This window comes from Hemibagrus wyckioides, linkage group LG05 (genome assembly GCF_019097595.1).
Source record: "Hemibagrus wyckioides isolate EC202008001 linkage group LG05, SWU_Hwy_1.0, whole genome shotgun sequence".
Classification (NCBI taxonomy): Eukaryota; Metazoa; Chordata; class Actinopteri; order Siluriformes; family Bagridae; genus Hemibagrus; species Hemibagrus wyckioides.
Window position 1 is genome coordinate 13116212 of NC_080714.1, and position 25971 is coordinate 13142182.

At 39.4% G+C, this 25971-nt stretch overlaps 1 protein-coding gene across 1 annotated transcript; it reads left to right on the forward strand.

The window, feature by feature from the left end:
* Window positions 1-143: 143 nt before the first annotated feature.
* LOC131352739 (uncharacterized) lies at window positions 144-9482 on the forward strand. Its single transcript, XM_058389062.1, has 4 exons — window positions 144-405; window positions 529-697; window positions 975-1102; window positions 1404-9482. The coding sequence occupies exons 1-4, from the start codon at window positions 220-222 to the stop codon at window positions 1719-1721; spliced, it is 801 nt and encodes a 266-aa protein (XP_058245045.1). The 5' UTR covers window positions 144-219; the 3' UTR covers window positions 1722-9482.
* The last annotated feature ends 16489 nt before the right edge of the window (window positions 9483-25971 follow it).

The window sequence follows — 25971 nt, forward strand, 5'->3', positions numbered from 1 at the left end:
TGTTCCAAATTGGTCTGTCATTAAGTCATATTGTGAATGAGGTCTCCTGTTACATAGTATCTCTACAAAAGAAAATCTGTTCTTTTTAAATGCAAATGGTTTGCATAATCATCAATGTTGAGCAAATTTAAATGTCACTCTGGGATATGTGCATGTTTTACATGTTATTTCCTGTCATGCATCTAGTTTTGGTATATATGCGTTGTGCTTTGGAAAGAAATGGAACTACAAATGTGGTTTTCATATTGTCTTAAACACTTTCAGGTGGGCCATACAGCTGACGAGGCAGTGGTAAAGGAAAAGATGAAGTTAACACTGGCCTATCATCAGAAGCTGCTGCATGACCCTAAAGAGTCAACTGATATTCTAGCAATTTTTCAGCGATTCCTGGATATACCAGGCTTGGTATGTGAGCCTAATATTCTTAAAACATGAAAAACATGCTGTTGTTGTTCTGCAGTAACACAGACTCGTTAGGTAAACAAAGTCATTTCCTACTGTGGTACCTACTTTATTTATCTTTGGCAGATTGATCAAGATTTTGCACTTCTATTTGGTGATGCGCCCTCTGCAAAGTTGCTGGAGAAGTGGTCTACCAACATAAAACCAAAGGTTATTGAACAGAGCCGTGGCCTTACACAGACTAGTGAGCTCCAAGACCTCGTCCAAAATGCTGAAGCCACTGAAATTGAAGAAGGTAACTACAGTATATTGTGGTATACCTTAAATTATTTAAGAGGTAGTTATACATTAATGACAAGTGTAGCTTTATCCAGATCTACAGAGTTTCAATTTCACAACTTTAACCATTAGACATGTGTGCAGTATTAACTAAAGTACTAGAGTAGTTAATGTATTTATACCAGCACATCTTCGAACGAAGCTAAGTCAAGTTAAAGTGAGGAGAAGGGTATGCTCAACCCCTTCTACCTAAAAACCAAAAAATGTGTTTATTTTGTTTTCCGTGTCTCTAGGTTGGGACAGCGACATGTCTTCCATTCTGATGCTGGTTCACCTTTTGCCACCCTCAAGTCAAGGCCGCAAAAGACCGGGAAAGATCTCAGCTAGACAAGCATGTGATCATCTTGTGAAATTCATCAAGGTGAAGCTACTGATTAAGCAGATCAGATGAAACTATTTCATAATGTTCTGTCACTGTGTGAACTTGAACTTGCTTATTTCTGAGACTTGCTAATTTCTCATAAAAATCATTTGTTCCAAATTGTTGTTCATGTGCTATTCTTTTCTACTTAGCACATACCTAGTAACAATCTGTTGGAATCTCTTGGAAGTATGTAATACAGAAACTTTGATGGAAGACATCACTGTATCTTTATCCATGCTGTATATTGACTTTAACTGTTAAGTGATATTGGCACTAATGTGTTTTCATTCTTTCACAGACTGGTTCCAGTATCCAAGGCCACTTGGATAGCATTGGAGAGAGTCTCCAGCCATATCCACTTGCTGTTGGGCTGAAGAGAAGTAGGATCCATTCTTGGTTTATTGTAATTGACCAACATGCTCTACCCTGTAAGACTTCTAATTCACTAGCCTGTGTTGATGAGCTTTTCAAAGCTCACTTTGTCTTTGGCACGTCATACTGTCAGGAATTGACCAATGTGTATAGCTTTCTGCAAACAACTGTCTATGATATAGATGTTGAAACCACCAAGGTGAATCCCAGAGTGGCTAAGTTAAGAGCTAGAATTCTCCAGTAAGCATATGATTTGTTTCATTTGTAAAAAGGGGCATGTTAATGCCAATGCCCTTATAAGGCACTTTAAGTTAGTTCATGGCCTTTGTCCAGGAAAGAGTCTCAAGTTAAAATGTGCTCAAAGAGGTTGTTCACGTGTTTACTATAGTTTTTCTGGATTACGAAAGCATCTCAGCAAGTGTTGTGCAATTGACTATTCACGCCTCGATAGTGGTAAAAGCTCATCCACCGCCAACTCCATTTCATTAGACGATGTATGTGTTTTACCAAACCAAAATTCACCTTGTGAGTCTGCACTCCTAAAAACAAATATAGTAAACAGTTGTGCAACAGTGGTAGCTGAACTTAAAGTTGCTGGTGTCGCAGAGACAACTATGTTAACTATGTTGTTGGTGCTCTAGAAGAAGTGATTGGAGACCTTCATCGTGAAACTCAAGAATCTGTGAAAAACAGTCGATCTTTAGAGGAGCCCATCAAAAGTGTTGTTGAGTCTCAAATTGATCAGTGTTTTGAAAAAATGCAAAATCCTTTTGTGGTATTAAACACTGAGAGCAAGAGAATGCAGTACTTTTCAGAGAAATGGGGAAAAATAGATCCTGTTGAATATGTTCTTGGAACAAGATTTGCCACACGGCTTAACAGAACAACTGGAATGTTTGCCCAAACCATTGTTAAGGATAAATTTGTATATATACCAATTTGTGAGACATTACAGTCCATTTATAAGCACCCTAACATTACAGATATGATGGCAAGAGATTCACAACAAAGACCAAATTGTCTTAATGATATACACGATGGGGAATTCTTTAACAGTCATGCACTCTTCTCAAAACAAAGACGTAGTTCAAATCCAGCTTTTTTTGATGAATTTGAATGCTCAATTTCCCTCGGTTCCTGTGATATTGGGACAAGACAGCACGATACTACAGCTCGAAGCATCGACTTCTACAACAAAGGGAACAGCCAGGTCAGGATGCCGGAGAATGGGAGCCGTGGTAAAGCTGAGTTTAATTTTAAGTGTTCTTTAGCTCTTCATTTTAATCTATTCCATCTGGTAAGGTAGGATTCTGACTTTTGTGTACTATTTGTTTAACTTGGTTGGTACTAGAGTTGTTAGGGGCCGGGGTGGTGGTACAGGTCTGCTGTTGTCACGGAGATGGTTCTCTCCCCCCTACGTCCTCAAACATGGACCTTTTCCGTCCTTTGTCCACTAAACGCAGGAAGAGTTCTTGTCCTGCTCCTTGGCTGTCAAATGTGCTTTGCAACAATTGGAGAGAACTACGAACAGCAGAGAGTAAGTGGAAGAAATCTTGACTCTACACAGATCTCGTCTCTTACTGTACGTGCCTGTCCATATTCTCTTCGGATGTGACTTCTGCCAAGACTTCCTTCTACAACAAAAAGCTTGAAGCTTCTGCACAAGATCCCTGAAAGCTCCACAAAAACTTCTCTGCACTACTCAATCCTCTTACTCCACCTGCTCCATCATCCCTGACCACTGAAGATCCCACCACTTTTTACACAGAGAAGATTGAGAAGATATGCCAGACCTTCACACCTGCCCCAACTTCATCTACATTACACAGTCAGGATTCAGCTACTCCTTCACTGAAGCATCTCTCAACCATAGCAGCAGAAGAGGTTTTGCAAATCATCCAGTCCTGCAATCCTACCAAATGCCCACTCGATCCAATACTTTCCGCCATGCTCTAGACCATGTCGCTTGACTTCCTGCCCTTCATCACCACAGTCATCAATGGATCCATAACATCTGGTCAGTTACCAAGTGCCTTTAAGAAAGCAAGGGTTATCCCCATACTGAAGAAACCTGCTCTGGATCCCTCTGACTTCAGTAACTACAGACCGGTATAACCTCTCTTTTCTTTCAAAAATTCTCGAATGCATTGTTTATAATCAGCTGTCTGACTGTCTCCTGCAGAATAACCTCCATGATCCCAACCAGTCTGGCTTCAAAGCAGCTGATTCCACATAGACTGTCCTTTTGGCAGTCACTGAGAAACTACATGCTGCTAGATCAGCCAAGCTATCATTGGTCCTCATCCTCCTTGATCTCTCTGCAGCATTTGACACAGTAAACCACAAGACTCTCTTGTCTACCTCAGGAGTCTTGGAATTTGTGGAACAGAATTATGTGTATGCCACACTAAAGAGATATGTCTTTAAAGAGCCCCGAACACTGTCAGGAAGGCTATTCCAAAGTTTAGGAGCTAAATACAAAAACACTCTACCCCCTTTTGAGGACTTTAATATTCTGGTAACTACCATAAGTCCAGAGCTTTGTGATCTTAGAGAGCATGGTGGATTGTAGCATTTCAGAAGACTGGTTAGATAAGTGGGAACTAAACCATTTACAGCCTGGTACGTAAGTAGTGCCTGTTTGTAATCAATTCTAAACTTGACAGGTAGCCAGTGCAGGGATGATAATATTGGGGTTATATGATCTGGTAAGAACTCTAGCGGCTGCATTCTGGACTAACTGTAGCTTGTTTATTGAAGATGCAGAACAACCACCTAGTAATGCATTACAATAGCCTAGTCTGGAGATCATCAACACATGAACTAGCTTTTCTGCATCAGCTACAGATAAAATGTTCCTAAGCTTGGCAATATTTCTAAGGTGGAAGAAGGCTGTTTTTGTAATATCGGAGATATAAGGACAAGTTGCTGTCTAATATTATGCGCAGGTCTTTCACTGTCGAGCTAGTAGTAATAGTACATCTTTCTAAATGCAAGCTGAATTGTGAGAGCTTCTGTGTACTGTTTTTTGGACCAACAAGTAATATCTCTGTCTTATTTGGATTTAGTAATAGAAAATTATCAGTCATCCAATCTTTTATATCTTTGACACACTCAGTTAATCTGGACAATTAAGATATTTTATCTGGTTTTGATGAGATATATAACTGGGTATCATCAGCATAACAATGGAAACTAATCCCATGTCTTCTAATGATGTTACCCAAGGAAAGCATGTATATTGAGAACAGCAGAGGTCCTAAAACTGACCCTTGAGGAACCCCGTATTTCACTGGCATTACACTGGATAGTTCTCCATTTAAATTTACAAAATGGTATCGATCAGAGAGGTAGGATCTAAACCATTTTAATGTCTGTCCTTTAATGCCAGTGTTGTTTTGTAAGCGATCTACAAGAATATTATGATCTATAGTATTGAATGCAGCACTAAGATCAAGTAAGACTAAAATTGAGATGCAGCCTTGGTCAGAAGCTAAAAACAAGTCATTTGTGATTTTAATTAGTGCAGTTTCTGTACAATTTCTGTAAGATGTTGTTTTCCTGTAAGAAGGAGCATACTTGAGCTGTAAAAGCGCGGGTCGGAGTGGTGTTGACACCTCAGATTGTCCAAACGGATGGCTGTGGAGATAAACTGGAAGAGCATCATGTTAGTATCCCAACACTCATCACAATCAGCCTGTAGTGCTGGGTGGATGCCTTCATGGAACACAGCTCGCAGGGATGTCTCATTCCACCCTGATTGTGTGGCTAGCATACGAAACTTTATAGCATATTCAGCAGCTGATTTAGAGCCTTGGCATGATTCTAGTAGTTGATTCTAGTAGGTTCCGACCGTCTTTTTCTCCCTCTGAGTATTCAAATACCTCCAGAATCAAGTTAGCAAAATAGTTAGCTGAGGATTTAACCTGAGGATCACTATCCCACATGGCTGAGGCCCATTCAAGTGCTTTACCCGTAAGTAATGATAACATAAATGCACACCTTGTGAGATCTGTTCTGTAGAGTTCGGGCTGATGTGCGAAGAAATTATCGCACTGCCGGAGGAAGCCACAGCAGTGGTCGGCAGATCCATCAAATTTCTCAGGGAGGGCCATACGGGGGAATTTTTTACGTGGTGCCGGTGCGGGAAATCCACTGGATTCGTAGGAGGCAAAGTATCCTGTATCGACTCGCTGGAGGCAGAAGGAGTAGAATCCATATACAGATTTTATTAAAAACAAACATGGCAGGCAAAAATTGTAATCAGTAAACGTAGCAAAAAGTCCAAAACACTAGACTAGATTCAAAAACGTAAAAGCAGAAAACAAAGGTCATACACGAATTTTCAAGAACAACAATAGAGAAAGGTTTGGTATGCTCACACGGAAACGATACTTCATGCCAAGTGGTCTGCGTGCCTATGTCCGTGGGGAAACGTGGAAGAGCGGGTTTCAAAACTCAGGAGAGAGCTCCCTCTGGTGTTCGATCTCCAGGTGTGACATGACAATAACTCTTTAAATTAGAATTTTTTTCTAGACTCCTTATTTATATGTGTGTGCTAGAGATAGATCAACACCATTATGGATTTGCATGCCACCATAAAAGCTGCAGATGGATTTAAGGTTATTAGATGTAAGCATTGAAGAATGATGCTATAAATGTAATTAAACTCACAACCCCAGCACTCTGCTCCTCTAGGAAGAAAGCAGTGTCACCCACACTTGCACAAAACAACTGGGATATTTAAGAACCATTTTAGACATATTACAACTGATTCATTGGACAATTAAGGGACCTAACTAATGTATACACTGATATCAATTACATGTAGTTGTGCATAATCGCCCATCTCACTTGCTCAATACAGGTTCAGACACTAACCGGCAGAGTCGTGCATCAGTGACGTCACTTTACTGATTGGCTAGAGAAGGGCAGTAGGTTGAGAAGCAGTGGACCAATGGAGACTTTAATCCTGCCCTATAATCTGCATAAAACCCTACTTGTGATTTTTGGTATAACATACTAGCAACCTGGTAAAAAGAACACAGAAAAGTGAACCGCAAATAAAGAGAAAATTAAATAACAAGCAAAAATTGGCAGAAAAGGTCTGCACATGTTGCGTTCATTCATTAAAAGTTTGTTTTTAATTCTTAGTATTTCAAGTCCTTTTCTTTGTTTTTTTTGTTTGTTTTATTTTTTACATTTTGTGTTCAATTCCATGATTTGCATGTATTATTTTTTTACGAGTATGTTACTTATGACTTCTGCAAGGAAAAGCTTGAAGCTTCTGCACAAGCTCCTCAAAAGCTCCACAACAATTTCTCTTCACTACTCAACCCTCCAGATCCACCTGCTCCATCCTCCTTGACTGCTGAAGATTTCACTACGTTTTATACAGAGAAGATGAGAAGATCTGCCCAACCTTCACTTCTGCCTGAACTGGAATTTCTCAACTGTAGCAACAGAAGAGGTTTTGCTAACCATCCAGTCCTGCAATCCTACTACCTGCCCACTGGATCCAATCCCTTCCACTATGTTCCAGACCATCTCGCCTAACCTCCTACCCAGGGCCGGCCCGTGGCATAGGTGACATAGGCAGTTGCCTAGGGCGCAAAATGACTGGGGGATGCCGCATGAGAGGGGTTTTTTTTGTTGGAAGTGCACCCCCTTGTGACCATTTTTGCCAATTAACATAATTTTAGTACTCATTTTCAGCTAACTGCTGAACTGATTAAAATATTGATAGAACAAAATAAAATTGACATAAACAAAAAAATCATGATATTTGACAACATGTAATGTTGGACTAATTTTAATATTGTCTGCGTCATGACGTGATTATAATGTCATCATAACGCATTAATTATGCATGCACGGGCAGTTACCATATATAATAGTTTTGCCGTTTATGTGCTCTGAAAGTATTCATGCTGCTAGATCAGCCAAGCTGTCATCTGTCCTCATCCTCCTTGACCTTTGTGCAGCATTTGACAGAGTACTCTCTTGTCCACCCTCAGGAGTTTTGGAATTCAAGGAATGGAGTGAGAATGGTTTGCTTCCTACCTCGATGGTTGCTCATATCAGATAACATGGAAGGGATTGACACCTGCTGCATGCTGTCTCTCTACTGGTGTCCCACAAGTACTTGGTCCTCTCTTTTTCTTCCTCTATACTCATTATCTTGGCAAGTTATATCCTCACATGGATACTCAATCCCAGAAAAATTGAACTGCTGGTCATTCCAGGTGACTCATCCCCAGTCCAGGATCTTGTGTTATCTCTGAACAACTACAAGATCTCCCCTTCAGCCACTGCTCACAACCTTGGGATAACCATGGACAATCAACTGTCATTTTCCTCCCATGTTACTAATATCACATGCTCATGTCGGTTTCTTCTGTACAACATCAGAAGGATTCTGCCATTTCATGCTACTCAGGTGCTTGTTCAGTCTCTTGTCATTTCGAGACTGGCTACTGCAAATCTTTCCTGGCAGGTCTTCCTCTGAATGCAATTTGTCCACTGCAAATGATCCAAAATGCAGCTGCATGACTTGTTTTCAACTTGCCAAAGTTCTCCCACACCACCCGACTGCTGTGTTCCCTCCACTGGCTTCTGCTAGCTGCATGCATCAGATTCAAAACACTGATACTTGCCTACAAAGCCAAGAATGGACCAGCACCATCTTACCTCAAAGCCCTTATTACTCCTTTTCCTTTCTTGAAGTGTTCTCACCATCTGTAGGTTGCTATCTGAATGATACAGAAAAGATCTAGAATGGCTCACTCCAGAAAGCTGCTGCAAACTCTTGAAGATTTCATTTTTGAATTCTCATCCATGGACATGGTGCAGTTTGGCTGGAAATCCAAATCAAGGAATAAAGTCATTAAAATTTTCTCAGCTACACTCTTTCCTGACTTGTTTTGTAAAATGATCTATGACAACAAGGATGTACTCATACCCAGGTGTAAGTAATCAATAGATACAAGCTCAACGGGTTAACTGGTTGTTATGCTGCCCATTGGAGCTCTTGTGTGTACAGCTGGCTTTTTCTGTTTTATACATGGACATTGTTGTGTAACATATGCTTCAATGTCTCTTTTAATGAACTGCCAATAGAACCTGTCTCTGGCAAGGCTCAAACATCTTTATACGCCAACATGGCCCATGTTGTCATGTTGTTGCTTGAGAACAGTTTGTTTATACTGGTTAGGCAGAATGAATTGACGTCTTTGCTCAGTTTTATGAAATAGGAGTCTTCCTTCCATGTGCAGCTTTCTCCAGTCATGCATGAGCTTTTTCTTTATCACTGGTAAGTACAGCATTAGATTCCTTCAGATATTTCCTCAATTCATCCGCACTTATCTCTTTCAGGAATGCATGGAAAGCACATTCAATTTAATTCAAACTTAATTTTTCATCTTGCATTTGATAGAGAACAGATCTGAGCCCTTGTTCTGAGGCATCTGTATGGAGTGTAAAAGGTGAGTTGGAATCGGGATATGCCAGAACTGACGGGGTGAATCATGCATCAATCAGTCATCCTCCATTCTTCTTTGAAATTCAGTGGGGGCAATGGTTGACCCAAAAGGTATCCGCACCCATTCATAGTGTTGCGAATTCACAAAAGCAGACCAGGGGACTCGGAAGTAGTGTTCAGCGGGAATTTTTTATTGGAGACCAGAACACACTGCAATGGTACTGTAGTCATCAAGTCCAGTGAAAAGGAACATATGTTGCAGTTTTAAAGGCCTTGAGTGGGCAGGCCTTGAAGGTGTGACAATACAAAAGCCTAGAGGTGATATTCTTAAACAGTGTCAGCTGTCAGCTAGTTCACAGTTCCTGATCACTGTCTGATTTGATCACCGTTTGGTGGTGCGAGCTGGGATATGGGGAGCTCTATTTCCTACAGTAGACCCCATGGAGCAGCCCTACTGCTGAAGGCTGTCAGTTATCATGATCTTTCAGCTACAAAACCTTGATGATAGGCCTTGCCCTGGTCCAAAATTATGTGCAAATGCTAGGGATTCTTCATAAAGCATTTTATTTGCAATGTGTTGTTGTTCCTCAATCAAATTGCTGATGTTCACAGTGGGATTCCAATGTGATGGTGCTTTCACTCGTTCATCATTAGAGTCTTCAGTGATCTCAGCACTATTGACTTCAACACTGGCTGTTTCAACTGTTTGGTCCGTCTCTACAATTTTTTCAATCAACTGTATGCTTCCAAGTGCTGTTTGTCAAAGCAAGGTAATATCATGTTTGGTGTAATTTCCTACTGGAACTTGCATGCTTTTTTGTCCTGCAGACCTCCAATAGACCATCACCCAAATCAATTTAATCCACTTTCGTGTTCTCTTGATTGAATTCAAATGGATCTGACAGGTCACAATTTTCCAATACTTTACATTTAACTTGTGCCACTTGTCCTGCTGGAATGAGAACATCCTGTAGTCCAGTGCATTAGATGCACAGTGCATTAGATGGCTTTTTGACAGCCAGAACATTCAGAGATTTGGTTCCCGATAACTCACTGAAAGGTCGAAGTTTATGATGAGGAAAGTAAGTTTTCTTCCATCTGTGGTCAAGAATACTGACTTGGCAACCTGTGTCAAGTTAAACAGTCACAGAGTAGCCATTTATAAAACTTCAATAAACACTTGCTTCCAACTAATTCTGCCACTTTGTTTTGTCCTGAATTTGCATCTCTTGGTGTGTGAAGACAGGCTGCACCATTCACACAGCTACCTGCTTACTGTGCTACATCATGGTCTGACCTGGTGGTTGACTGCCCTCTTCAAAGTCCATCCTTTGTAGGGGTGGAATGGCTTGAAACATGTATGTGTGATCCAGTATTTGAAGAACAGTGACATACACTATATTGCCAAAAGTATTCGCTCACCTGCCTTGAATCGCATATGAACTTAAGTGACATGCCATTCCTAATCCATAGGGTTCAATATGACGTCGGTCCACCCTTTGCAGCTATAACATCTTCAACTCTTCTGGGAAGGCTGTCCACAAGGTTTAGGAGTGTGTTTATGGGAATTTTTGACCATTCTTCCAGAAGCGCATTTGTGAGGTCACACACTGATGTTGGACGAGAAGGCCTGGCTCTCAGTCTCCGCTTTAATTCATCCCAAAGGTGTTCTATCGGGTTGAGGTCAGGACTCTGTGCAGGCCAGTCAAGTTCATCCACACCAGACTCTGTCATCCATGTCTTTATGGACCTTGCTTTGTGCACTGGTGCACAGTCATGTTGGAAGAGGAAGGGGCCAGCTCCAAACTGTTCCCACAAAGTTGGGAGCATGGAATTGTCCAAAATGTCTTGGTATGCTGAAGCATTCAGAGTTCCTTTCACTGGAACTAAGGGGCCAAGCCCAGCTCCTGAAAAACAACCCCACACCATAATCCCCCCCCTCCACCAAACTTTACACTTGGCACAATGCAGTCCGACAAGTACCGTTCTCCTGGCAACCGCCAAACCCAGACTCGTCCATCAGATTGCCAGATGGAGAAGCGCGATTCGTCACTCCAGAGAACGCTTCTCCACTGCTCTAGAGTCCAGTGGCGGTGTGCTTTACACCACTGCATCCGACGCTTTGCATTGCACTTGGTGATGTATGGCTTGGATGCAGCTGCTCGGCCATGGAAACCCATTCCATGAAGCTCTCTGCGCACTGTTCTTGAGCTAATCTGAAGGCCACATGAAGTTTGGAGGTCTGTAGCGATTGACTCTGCAGAAAGTTGGCGACCTCTTCGCACTATGTGCCTCAGCATCCGCTGACCCCGCTCCGTCAGTTTACGTGGCCTACCACTTCGTGGCTGAGTTGCTGTCGTTCCCAAACACTTCCACGTTCTTATAATACAGCTGACAGTTGACTGTGGAATATTTAGGAGCGAGGAAATTTCACGACTGGATTTGTTGCACAGGTGGCATCCTATCACAGTTCCACGCTGGAATTCACTGAGCTCCTGAGAGCGACCCATTCTTTCACAAATGTTTGTAAAAACAGTCTGCATGCCTAGGTGCTTGATTCTATACACCTGTGGCCATGGAAGTGATTGGAACACCTGATTCTGATTATTTGGATGGGTGAGCGAATACTTTTGGCAATATAGTGTATGTGTTCAGTTTGCTTGGTCTGTTTCAAGGAATCAATAACAATTTTCAAAGCTTCAACTTGAGCACTTAGTTTTTGTATAGTTTTCATTTTGATTTTCTTCTGAGATCTTGAGCTCTGTTCACCTCCATCTGACTCAAAGTTAAGCTGTGTACTGTGAGTTTGTCTCCGCTTTGTTCTCTGACCTAGTCTGACCCTGCTCAGTGAGACAATGACCTTTCTGTTCTGCCTACAGTAGATGGAATTTTGAACTCAGACAGCTTCCTTCCCAATTCCTCATAACTAGAAAGCAGCTTCTCATATTCTACAAACTGTGTGTCACCATCAGCACTCATAGATCGTGGTGATGCAAGTGTGTGCATGGGTGGGCTTGTTAATTGTTTTTGGGTTTGTGTTACTGGTGTATGTGTTTTAGCATACACATCAGTTACAATAAAATCATACATAGACTGGTCACTTACAACAGGTACACTCAAAAAAATCATTCAAGCCCCTCTTAGATGTAATACATTTAAATATAATTTGCTTTGTTTAAATATATCAATTTTAAAAATATAGCTGCAAGCAGCAATGACGGGCCCTCGCACTATGGGTTATCACTACACAGTGCCATCACCATCCAGGCGCACCAGACACAGTGAGAACAGTGGGTACATGCATTACAAGGGGAAATACCAAAAGGACAAGAGTGACAGTTTGGGTGTAATGAAACAGATCATAGCAATGTCCAGCGATTTCCAAAGGGACAATGACTCTCCCTCTAAACTATATTACTATATGAAGTTATATATATAGAGAGAAAGTCACCCAGAAAAATGTATACACATTTCAGGAAAAGAAAAATTTGTGTATTTTATTACTAAATGTATTGATATATGTGATTTATTGATATACAGCGCTGGAAAAAATTAAGAGACCACTGCAAAATAATCAGTTTCTTGTATTTTTTTCTTCCAGGTTCATGTATTGGTGAGATGAAGAATTTTGTTTAATTTTTTGTGAACTGCTGATAATATTTCTCCTAAATTCAAAATATAACGATTGTTATTTAGAGTGTATATTTAAAGGAAATGACAACACATCAAAATAACCCAAGATCATGCAGTATTTGCAGAGCTTTAATAACTCAAATAAAAACAAAATGCCAATCATTTGTAAACAAATTGAGTTAATGCTTCGGATAAATAACATTAAGAAATCAGTATTTAGTGGAATAACCCTGATTTGCATGAGTTTTGGCTCCATGATCTCCACCAGTTTTTCACATTCCTGTAGGGGAACTTTATACCACTCTTTTTGCAAAAAGCAAACAGCTCAGTTTTGCTTGATGGTTTGTGACCATCCATCTTCCTCTTCATGACATTCCAGATGTTTTCAATAGGGTTCACATCTGGAGATTGGGCAGTGCTCTCTTATTTTTTCCAGAGATGAATATGATGATATTATGATAATATTATGATAATATTATTAATATTATACTAATATAATATACATCATACCGTTTTTCTTTTCCTGAAGTGTATGTACTTTTATTGGTTGACTCTGTGTATATAAATTGTGAACAAGAAGCCATATTTAAAAAACAAATAAAGGGGAAAGATCCTCTAGTGGACATAGTCTAGTACTGCAGAAGTCAGGCTAAAACCATGTCTAGTCAGTGGACTGATGAATGTAAACATTTGTTGTGAGCTGTTTGAGCATCACAAAATCATGAAACTAAGCAAACTTACTCACAACCAGTTGTTCTTTCTATGTAAAATATTTTGAAATACTAGAACTTTCCACTGTTACAATATAAGAACATTAATTTTCTTCTATGATGCACTCACAATAGCAACATCATTCACAATATCACAAATTCCTTCACAGTTTCACATCAGCCATGTCCTGACATTATTCTCACTGATTTTCAACCAAATCAGGTGAAAGTAAGGGAAAACATTAGAGATTTCTAAAAGTAACACACTTCCTGCTGCCAGTTGGTGGCGCTATGACTGACACTAACAGTAATCATGTCCATGTGATCAGCTTTCTTCTCTTAACATAAATTTGAGGTTTGATGTACATGATACAATATACACCGAAGTTATTAGCCACTTCCTCTTTCCTTTTATTCGTCATAAGTTTAAGGGCTGCTCACAGCTGAACCGTTTGAGATATCAAAAATCCCTTATCAACTTTAGATCCTCAATGTCTTCAGATCATATTGGACCATGTTTGGTCAAAATCATACAAATCCCCTAGGAGGAGTATATCAAAATCCATTGTGTGCGTTTTTCAAACATCCCAAAATAAGTCCCTGTTAAGCAGATTCCATGACAGGTGGATGAACATCATTTAGCTCAATGAGATCTAAATGTATACCGGCTCTCATGCATATACGTTCAAGTGAATACGAGTTGTGCAGCTATATTTCTGACAAAGTTCCAGGGGGCGCTGTGACAGCCCTGTGCCATGCCCAGGAACGAGCCACACTGGACTTTCTCATACCCATTTACACTCTCTATGGGAAATATTTTGGAACATTAGGCCATTCCAGTCGTAAGATATCAGAAAATTAATTTTCTTCTATTATGTTCTCATGTAAATCGTCGCCATAGTAACACGATTCAAGGTATCAAAAATTCCTCACAGTTAAGAGACTCACAGTTGTCATATCAGTGTGATCAGCTTTCAATGCTTAACATAATCCTAAGGTTTCATGTAGATCACTTAATGTACACAGAAGTTATAAGCCACTTCCTGTTTCATTTTATTCGCCATAAGTTTAAGGGCTTCTCACGGCTGAACCGTTTGAGATATCAAAATTCCCTTTGCAATTTTGCATTATCAATGTCTTGAGATCATTTTAGCCTGGGTTTGGTGGCGGTTGTATCAATTCCCTAGGAGGAGTATTTCAAATTCCATTGGGTGCGTTTTGCAAACAACTCAAAATAACTCACTTCTTGTGGATTAGACTTAATGACATGAAGTGTGAAAGTTGTTCAGTTCAATGAGATCTAAGTGTATACCAAATTCTACATGGATACGTGCAAGTGTGTATCAGCTATGCAGCAAGATATTCCAGGGGGCGCTGTAACAGGTGTGCTGGTGGAAGTATCTACATTTCAGTGTCATGTGTGCTCATGCAGAGAACTAGCAACAGAAAGAGATTTTTTTCAACACATCAATGGACATCTCAAGCATTATGAAACAGTTCAGTGTGTGTGTGTGTAGGATGCACATTTAAAACTAATATTTACAGTACATTCAACACATACAAAAACAGGAAACACAACCAACATTCATTAAAAGACTTTAAAGCTAATATCACTAGTACAAGCAATCAGTTACATTAGTCAGACATTTTTGAAGATGGATCAACAGAGTCTGTGGATACAGATTATGAAAATGAAACACTAGGCGGGGGTGATACTGCAGGATTACAAATCCAAATTTAATTGAGGAGAAAATTGCTTGCCTTTTATTGAAGTTGGAAAATATTGTTCACGCTCCAAAGGCAGTTATTGATGAGATCCTTTCAGAACTTCACTACATATTAAGTATGTATTCCAGAGCCATAAAGTATAAATTGAAGAGTCAGTTGTTGATGAGCTTTCCACTCTTCTATGCAAATCTAATCCATAGCTTTTGCAAAGGATGGGCCTCTTACTACTGCATATAAACGTACACAGTACTACACTTCTCATTTTGGTGTTGTAGAGCCTGTTGAGTACATGCTAGATGTCCACAGGAATAGGACATTTCAATATATCCCTGTTTTACAATCTTTGCAACAGTTCCTCTCTCATGAAGGTGTCCATGAACATCTTGAAACTCCAAAAATAGAAGACCAGCTATCAACTGGTGTCTGTGAGTACAGAACTGTAAGAGATGGTGACTACTATAAACAAAATCCTTTTCTGTCCAATGAAGGTTTGAGAATAGCAATAAATCTTTATGTTGACAATTTTGAGATAGGTAACCCTCTTGGGACATCTCGTAAGAAGCACAAACTCTGTGGTGTCTATTGGGTTTTAAGTAATGTGCCACCAGGTTCACATTCAACATCAACCTCTATCTATTTAGCTGTTCTCTGCAAGTCTGATGATGTCAAGGCCTATGGCTATGAAAAAGTGTTGCAGCTACTTTTGCAAGACTTGTGCATTTTAGAAAATCACGGTGTATTTATTTCTCAGCTTGGTCAGTTTGCTAAAGGTTCTGTCCAGTGTTTAATAGCTGACAATCTTGCAGCACATGGGATAAGTGGATTTGTTGAGAGTTTTTCGGCTGGGTCAATATGCAGGTTTTGTACGGGTGATAAATCAGAATTTCAGACTAAGGATGTCAGGTCAGGTGCTTTCCAACTTAGAACCACGAACATCCATGATGTTCATGTCCAGACTGCTCAGGAGAATGCAACTATTTGCTGTGGTGTCAAAAAACTGTGTTTTACCAGAACACCTTTCACATTTTCATGTTAGCACTGGTTATCCTCCTGACATTGTGCATGATGTCTTCAAGGGTGTTGTTCTAGTTGAGCTTGCGTGCAGCATTAGTTAATGCAATTTTTTGGAGATTGTTTAGATCTCCAAAAAATACTTCAGTCTTGATGATCTTAACAGCTTAATCCAGACATTTCCTTACAAATGGGGGGGACAAAACCAATAGGCCCCATGCCATACCATGCACTTTCACATCAAGCAACAGTATTGGTGGCAATGCACATGAAAATTGGACTTTGCTGCCCTTTGTGATTGGGCAAATTGTTCCAGAAGGTGAGCCAGCATGGCAGGTGATTCTTGACCTTAAGGATATAGTTGAGTTGGTTGTGGCTCCTTTTCATTTCACTTTTTGATTTATGATCACAGACAGCGATATCTTGAACTTTTTCCACAAATCAAGCTCCAACCAAAACATCACTATTTAGAGCATTATCCGGGTGATTCTCACGAAATCTTCAAACATGAAAATTTTTAAAATGCTTAAATTAACTCAAAGTCTGTGAACATTAATTTAAACTTACCATTTACTTACTTTTACTTACCATTTAATACCTTTTTGAACATAATTTCCAAAATAAGTCCAAAAAAATCAGTGTGAAAACATCAACATTGTCAGAAAAGCAAATACATTTTTACAGTTTTAAAAATGGATTATTAATAGTCATGCACAGTTACTTCAAGTTCTGAAATAATATTTATTTTTAATTTAACAGTTTTTTAAATTTTGACTGATTTCTCTCATTTTCACCGTCCACAATTTACAACCTTTTTTTTTAATATTTCGAAGAAACCTGACATTTTTTCAAAATGACATGACAAACCTGAAAGAACATAATTTTAAGATTCTGCTCATGCATTTAAAATCAAAGTACTATATTTCTATTAATTAAATTAACATCTAATAAACATCTATTTCGGTAATGATATATAGGTTTCGGTAATGAGGTTAATTATTTCGGTAATGATAATAAGTATACTAGTCTGAGATTTATACTGAGACTTGTATACTAGTCTGAGATAATACAGAAAGAAACAGATAATATTTGCACAATCATGCATTCAAGTTCAAAACAGTTTTATTGTGTAGTGCTTCAAAAATACAAAAGCCAAAAATAAAAAAAAATAAGAAAAACATTAAAACAGGAATAAACAGGACAACATTTCAGCGTGTACCTAAAAAACATGAACCATTTTACCATGGCACTAAAAAATAACTGACCACTGTCTTTTTTTCTTTTCCTGTTGCTTCTTAGTCAGCTCTTCAGTTTTCTTTATTTTGCCAGTTTGTTTTCATTTTTGATTCCTGGAAGCAGAAAGAAAGCATTACATTAAATGTCTCATAACATGGGGGAAAAAATATTTTATGTATACATCATCAAATAATATAGACTTGATGCTTACTCTGTGTGTGTGTGTGTTCTATACACACACACACTCTATATTTTTGGCCTGAAGTTGTGGGGTGGGGTAGAGCTTAATTTTAGTCTTTGAAATTAATTGAAAAGTAAAGTAAACAAGAAAATAAAAAAAAAAAACAAGTTACAAACAGAAGGACAAATAACTGTTTATTTATTATGTAATTAAATTACTAAATTATAACAAAATTATTAACAATTTAAACTACTGAAGTTTGTTTTTAATGAATTTAATTAATGACCGAGTGCAGCAAATTTATTAGGCTGCTCTCACTTTAAGAATCACACGACCTGCATGCCTTAGTGTGGCGGGAATTTCCCACAGTATGAACAGTACACTCAATCCAGCACCAAAGTCCTGTTATAGTAGTGGCTAAAGGGTTTTGTGTGTGTGTGTGTGTGTGTGTATACTCTCATGTACATTTACTAACACCGTATGGTGTTTTTTGCTAATTACACCTGCTGTAACATCTCCAAACCTAACCGCTCTCTCTCCTTCCTTCTGTACTCCTCCAGCAGTTCTGGATTTCTGCATAATTTTTCCCTGAACTTTGTCAGCCTGGCCTTTGCTAAAGCTTTTTTTTTCTCACTTGCTGACTGTCTACAATGAAAAAAAATCATAAAGCAAAATATTAACATTTATGAAATTTAAAATTAATATTAAATTCATAAGAGATATTTAAGTTATACACAATATGCTTAAATTTTCATTCCCGTAATATAAATTCTCTTTAGCACAACTAGCCTAAAATGGTTGTGGTATATGAAAATGGTGTTGCGGAGGATGAGGTGCCTCAGGATGTTTTGCTAACAATAGAGAAGCCATGATGGCTTTACAAATTTTTTCTCAGTGCATATAATTAGACCTTAATAAAGTACATTTTCATAAAAAAAAATTTAACTCTAAAAATTTTCAAAATGTAGAAAACTTCCTGTTTCGGTAATGATAATCAAAAAGTCATGTTAACATTCTGGCAATAGAATATTTAACATTTAACTGGAAGGATATAAAAAGATGATCTTACCTGGGCGCCATCTTGAAGTAACTGTCCCATGTGCTCCATCACTCATAATCAAACTTTATTTGCATTCTGTATGTGTGTTTAAACAGTCCTTAAAAAATGTTGCGGAGGATGAGAACATCAGGCATGGACACATCATTTTCCTACTTTTTTTTCATGATTATTATACATGAATATTCAGTAAATATTTTTTTCTGTCATCTAGAATAATTAGTAGAACATCCATTTATTTTTTTTCTAAATTTTTTTGTTATGTATGATTTGAGGTTGTTCGTCACACAAATTTCTTTAAAAATATACCTCATTCACTAGCTATTAAACACCAGTTCATGCTTGCCAACCACACACACTCCTCCAGTCTCAAGACGTCATCATTGGAGGTCACAGATGTTTCAGTCATGCCTGTTGATGTTCTTAATGAGGGAGTAATGTCTGCACTGAAGCAGAGATACCCAGATGTTACTGAGGTTCATATGGCAAAAAATGTGTCTTACAGTGGTATACATTACAGTGAGGGGATGCTTATTGTACATGGCTCTGTAGATAGACTGCCTTAATTTAATGAGATCATTCAAATGTGCATTCTTAAGGAGAAGTTGTGTTTTCTAGTCAAAGATTTATGTCCTTGGTATAGGGAGCATTATGGTGGATTTGAGCTAACTGCCTCACCCACTAGAGAGGTTGCCCTAATCGAGGTTGGTGCCTTGGAAGACTCATATCCCCTTGTGGAGTACATGATTGGGGGTTTGCGCATGGTAATGTTGAAAAGATTCATCATCATTCAAGGTTAGTGTCATTGTTAAGCCTATGTACCTCAAATCTCTAAGTCTGTTATTATTTTTATCTCACATCAAGATTTTTTATTGTCATTTCAACCACATATAACTGACACAGTACATAGTGAAATGAAACAATGTTTCTCCAGGACCTGGTGCTACATAAATATACAACATAGAGATCAAACACAAAAACAACACAGAGCTAGGAGCGAAAGTTTGTCCAAGCCACATTAAGTGCAAAGTGTGCAGCTAGGTGCAAACAAAGCAATGACAAGACAGTGCAGAATCAATAAGTACAAAAAAAGACAACACAAAAACACAGGACACTTAGCGCCGAAACAAGAAAAAGAACATGTGCAATGAAAATGCATAATGCTAATGTATTTGTTTGGTATTGTTCTCCTACTCCCTTGTTTCTAATCAGATTAAAGGTGTTCCATAATGGCGAGTCAGGCTGACATTATTTGAATTGCAAGAGGACTTCCAATTGCAGTACATGGATGCTGACTTTAACGAGTTCATGAACCTAACTTCAGTGTCAGAAATTCAAAATAAAAGCACACTGAAAGTAATATACTCTCCTATCCTGTCACCTGTGGAGCCCTACATCACTTTGCACACAGTAGACTCATCTGGTGAGATCTCAAATACCACATGCCCAGACCCTCAAACCCCAGCTTCATCACTAGCCTCATCCTGCAGTGATGATGCACTGTACACATCAACCCCGCATTCATCCATATGCCCTCAGGATTATCTTCCTGGCCAAAGATTTTTGTGATACCTAAATTCACGTACGATGCTGAATTTGAGCTACACCAAAAGAATACAGAGTTTGAGACCAGTGGAACATACTTCAACCCTGGCCCTAAGCTGAAAGGAGTCGTCCTTGATGGCTTAGCTCAAGAAATGATGAAATACACTAAATACCCAAAAGACTATCAATGTGAGGAGGTAGCAGCAGCTTTGACCAGGGCCCACCTTTCTTTGGGGCAGTTGGGATCTGAGACAGGGTTTGGAGGTTGGAAACAGTCACTTAAGTATAAAATGCAAAACTATCGATCAAAGCTTGGGCGACTAGGACATCCTGAAATTCGTGTAAACTCCTTGAAGCACAAACGAGAAGGCCAAGGAAAGGCTGCAGCTAACATCAAGAAACCAAGAAAGGCAGAAGTTAACTACATTCCACACCAGAGGAAATAAAACCCTGGGCCATGTTTATTCCAACATTCCTGGTGCTTACAAGGCTACCCCCTAACCCAGAGTACCACAAGGCTGTGTGCTGAGTCCCTTCCTCTACTCTCTCTTCACCTATGACTGCAAGCCTGTACATAGTTCCAACACAATTATCAAGTTTGCAGATGACACCACGGTGATTGGACTCATCAAAGAGAACGATGAGTCAGCGTATAGAGAGGAGGTAGACCGTCTAGCTGCATGGTGTGCTGACAACAACCTGCTGCTCAACACTATGAAGACCAAGGAGCTCATAGTGGACTTCAGGAAGGAGAAAGGTGACACACACACACCCATTCATATCAATGGAGAGGTGGTGGACCGTGTCACTAGCTTCAAATTCCTGGGTATCCACATCTCCGAGGATCTCTCCTGGACTACCAACAGCTCCAGTCTGGTCAAGAAGGCTCACCAGCGCCTCTTCTTCCTGAGGGCTCTGAGGAAAAACCATCTCTCTTCTACATCCTGGTGAACTTCTACCGTTGCACCATCGAGAGCATCCTGACTGGCTGTATCACTGTCTGGTATGGGAACTGCACTGTGTCTGCCTGGAAAGCGCTGCAGAGGGTGGTGAAAACTGCCCAACGCATCGTAGGAGTTCCACTTCCTAAGATCGAGGACATTTACAGGAAGCGTTGTCTCAGCAGAGCATGCAAAATCAAAGGACTTCTCTCACCCTGCCAATAGGCTCTTTGCCCTCCTGCCTTCTGGGAGGTGCTACAGGAGCCTCTGGACCAAGACAAGCAGGTTTAGGAACAGTTTCTTCCCCAAAGTTGTTTCTTTGCTGAACTCTGCCTCCACCCGATCACACACACATTGACTGAACACATTATTACCAGTGTATATAACCTTTTTCTGTATATAATCCTTTCTGTGTACAGTTTACATATGTGTACAGTTTACATATGCAACTATTTATCATGGTATACAATATCTTCCTCATTGCACTCATTGTACATAACTCCTTCTCTAAATACTGTTTACATGTTTAATTATTTTCATGGAATACAATACCTTCTTTATTGCACCACCTATAATCATTTGCTCATTTGCACTCATTGTATTTACCTCCCTCTGTATACTGTTTATATACTGTTTATATATGCAAATTATTTATATATTTTTATATATTGTTTATATATGCAAATTATTTATTTGTTTATATACTGATTATATATGCTAATTATTTGCACTGTGAAAATGCACTTCTGGTTAGATGCTAACTGTATTTCGTTGCCTTGTACCCACATGTGCAGTGACAATAAAGTTGAATCTAATCTAATCTAATTCCTCTGCACCCAAAAGGCAAATCCACAGAAAGATTGGAGAATGAGAGAATTGCTTTACTGTCAACTGAAAAAGCATGACAATGCAGTGGTGATAAATGTATAAAACCTTCTCCCACAGATGCTGGGAGATTGTGGAACAGAGGCCTATGATAGGAGAGTTCAAAAACTAAAGAAAGCCCTGTTCTTTGAAAGTGAAGTAAGTAATTATTTTTGTTCATGGTGTTTAATGACTGCCCAATTGCAATTTTAATTTTCTAGTAATCCTGCATACAGTAATTCAAATATATTGTAAATTGTTTAAAATTTCTTGCGGATCACCATCAAGCCACTGCTATCTAAGTTCCTGTCACAGCTGGACCATTTCTCAGACATTTCTTGTGTCACAGCCCTTAAATTCACACTTTATCTGTAGCCTACCTCCTTCCTTTTCAGACAGTAAAATAAGGGTAGTTTAAAATGTGTGATTAATTGTGAACACACAGCGCTATCTATAAACACAAATAAGTGATTTGCATGAATTTTGAGATGATCATTTTCTATCAATATTGCATTAGAGATGAGACTTATCCTGATTTTTAGGATGCTTTTATACAATTTTTTCCTTTTGTGTAAGCTGCTTGTAAAAGCCTGTAAAAGCTGCTTTATTGACATTGTTTTTTCGTCGATGCTTGGCTGTTTTTTTTAAATGACAGTTTCATGAAATCCTCCCACAGAAATGACTTAACTGCCAAGACATAGGCCTACTGTATATTTTTAGTTTTCATACATCCCTTAAAATTAAGAAGGCCTTGTGACTCCCTCTGAAACTTTAGCAACCTGAGGTTTAGGACCCTGCAGGTAGGGAACCTGTGCCCTAAATCACACACCTAAACTGAATTAAGCAGTAGCAGGCAGTCTCAAAACACCCACACACAAATGCAGTGCAGTTGACAAATAACAAACACTTCGCAAATAAAGGTTCAACAGTTTATATATAAACGTAGCATCTAAATATATTTTGATTAAAATCACAAATACTTATACTAGTTGTAAATTTCTATTACATACTATAAAATGTGTGAATCATTCTGTGCATATTCATTAATATTGAGGGATATCTGATTTCATACACTATAATGTGAAAATCCTGTGGCACACTACCATCTATAACCATGGCTAGATGTTTTAGGCCAAATATTTCAAGCTATGGGATAGGTCATGTCTGCCTAGCAAGTGCAAAAGGAGGTGATTTGGCATCTAATATTTGCCAGGGCAACTGATGTGCTAAGGATCTAGTCTGCATCTCTAAACTGAATTTGATAATCTAAGAATGCTTTATAGAGAATTTGACGATGTTATGCCATGTTAACTGTTGAAGGACATGGGCACTCTTGTGATCTATGCCTCCTACAGCAGTTAGAATAGGTTACCTGCATATATTTTGTTTCTGACAAAAAAAAGTTGAGGCATAGTTAGAGAAGGGAAGATATGAAGAGGTAGAAAAGGGGCTCTACTTGGAGAAATTAAATCACAGTAGTAAGCAACAGTATATGGAAAAAGTAATAACAATAAATGCCTGAATCATGACAAAGTCAGAACACAGACTCCAACTCACTGATAGAAAGGCAGGGTATAATCTCACAAGATGGTGCCCACGTCCTTCAGCACTTAACACCGCGTGACGCCAACTTTACTTTCTTAGTGTATAGTTTATGGCTTGTGGTGTTCAGCATTCTCCTTAACGCAAGTGTTGTGTGTATGCGTTGTTTTTCAGGCCTCCACCACTGAGGATGCAGAGAGGGACATCACAAGCACAGTCATGGGGATTTACATGATCTGAAGAGATGGTGCTACGGAGCCAGAGTTGTGCTCAAAGGCGTTAAAGTCTTGAGCAACGTAGGCAGGTGTCTTCATGGGGTTCATCATGCTGTTTGGGTTCATTTATGCCATGGATTTAAGCTTTCCAGAAAACCTCAAGTACACCTTCTAGTTTTTCCAGAAGGTTATAATGAATTTGAATGGGCACAAGCTGAATACAAAGATACAGCAGCTAAAAATCAAGTTGTTTGCATAACAGGTGAACACCAGGTGACAAAGTACACTGTCAGTCTTTATCAGGTCTTTTGGAGCTGTTTGTTTTGCTTTTCCATTTTCATCTTTGGCTCAGTCAACAACCAATCACCATCAGAGACTTTATTGTTTTTCTTGTCCTGATATTTTCAAAGAATTCACAGAGGCAGACTATAGGTGTTATTCACCAAACTTTGACATATGACTGCAAGCTGTTAGTAATAAGGAAGGATATACAACCATGGGAAGTGGAGTGACTTTGCCATTCCTGGACGAAGTTTAGAATTTCATGGGCTTCACCTAAAGTTTGCCTGCTTCACCTCCCCATGCTAACTCAAGTGTGGCTCTTGAGCTGATGCCAGTGTCAGCCGGTGCATTCATTTTTTCCCACTAGCCTTCACCTAATCACATGACACTCAACTTAAGTTGAAATGGGTATAAACAGATTTCAACAAAACTGTAATTCCCTTTGATTGTGAATGGCAAGAACTTTTTTTCGGAACGGCCAGTGGTGGCTCAAGTGGTTAAGGCTCTGGGTCGTTGACCGGAAGATCAGGGGTTCAAGCCCCAGCACCACCAAGTTGCCACTGTTGGGCCCTTGAGCAAGGCCCTTAACCCTCTCTGCTCCAGGGGTGCCGTATCATGGCTGACCCTGTGCTCTGACCCCAACCTCCAAGGATGGGATATGCGAAGAAAGAATTTCACTGTACTGTAATGTATATGTGACAAATAAAGGCTGTTTCTGTTTCTGTTTTGTTTAACAATACAATTTTACAGTTTGTTACATTTAAATGAATATGGCTACCCATATTAGTTATCACTGATTTTTGATGATTTTTTTGTTTGTTTTTTTCCCCTTTCTTTTCTGTAGCCCAAAAGAGGTTGATGCAACCAATTTTTATGCAAAATTACAATTATAATGGCGAAATTGTCCTTGTTTGAACTGTTTGTACTATGGGGAAGAAAACAATGCTATACCTCTTGACAAATGTGGGAAGTAAAGATATGGTTGGAAAAATGTTACACGGCCTGTGACTGATTTAATTTAGTAAAGTGCTTCCTTTGATACATAACACTGGCGACAAGGGTGCAGCCTGGAGGGTGTAAGCAATGATTGCATGCCATGGAAAAGTCAGGTATTCCTACGTTTGAGTGCTACAAAGATCCCGCGACTCTTGGGCCAAGATGGACAAGGTGGCTGACATCATTTGAACTTTACGCGGATGGGAAAGGGCTTATAATTGAAGGTGTCACCGCATCAGTTTGTCAACTTTCATCAGTGCGCATCAGTTTGTCAACTTTCATCAGTGCGCTTCTTTTGCATCACGCTGGACCTGATGTCCAAGATGTATTCTCCACGTTGCCATATACGGGGAATGCTAACAATTATAATGCGGCCCTAGCAGCCTCGAATACATACTTCTTGCCACGAGTGAATGCTGCATATGCACGGCAATCCTTTTATAAACTTATCCAAAATTCAGGTGAGACAGTGAAACTCAGCAGTTTGCAACGCTTCTTAGACAGGCAGGGAAAAACATTCGCAGATGACATGAATAATCAAATTCGGTATGCCATCGTAGGCAAATGCTCATCAACATACACTACTCACAAAAAGTTAAGGATATTCGGCTTTCGGTGAAATTTCAGGATGTACCTAAAATGCACTATAACCTTTACAGGTGAACTTAATTTGATCTTCTGTACAATTTTGAATGCACATGTCCAACTGTTCAGTGTTTCAGTACTTTTTGCATAACTTGCTGTTCTCTAACAAGGTGCTTAACAGCAAAATTCACAACTGGTGTTTGATCCATGAATCGACCAAAACATTTTCTGGTTCAATTAGAATTGGTATTTAAACAGTCCTCTTCATCATGCTGTTCACATTTTGACATCATGAGACCAAGACGACACCTAACAATTGATCAACAGTAGCTTGCCATTGTGAGGCTTCAAACAGGATGTTCTCAGAGGGAAGTGGCCACTGAGCTTAGAGTGTCACAGAGTGTCACCAGCAGGTTGCGACAGAGATACAGAGAGACTGGAAGAGTCACAGAAAGGCATAGAAGTGGACGCCACATCCCACCCTGACG

Coding starts and splice junctions, on each gene's coding strand:
- LOC131352739 (XM_058389062.1), top strand. CDS start 220: ATGGAACTACAAATGTGGTTTTCATATTGTCTTAAACACTTTCAGGTG. Junction 698..974: donor AGCCACTGAAATTGAAGAAG/GTAACTACAGTA, acceptor CCGTGTCTCTAG/GTTGGGACAGCGACATGTCT. Junction 1,103..1,403: donor ATCTTGTGAAATTCATCAAG/GTGAAGCTACTG, acceptor ATTCTTTCACAG/ACTGGTTCCAGTATCCAAGG.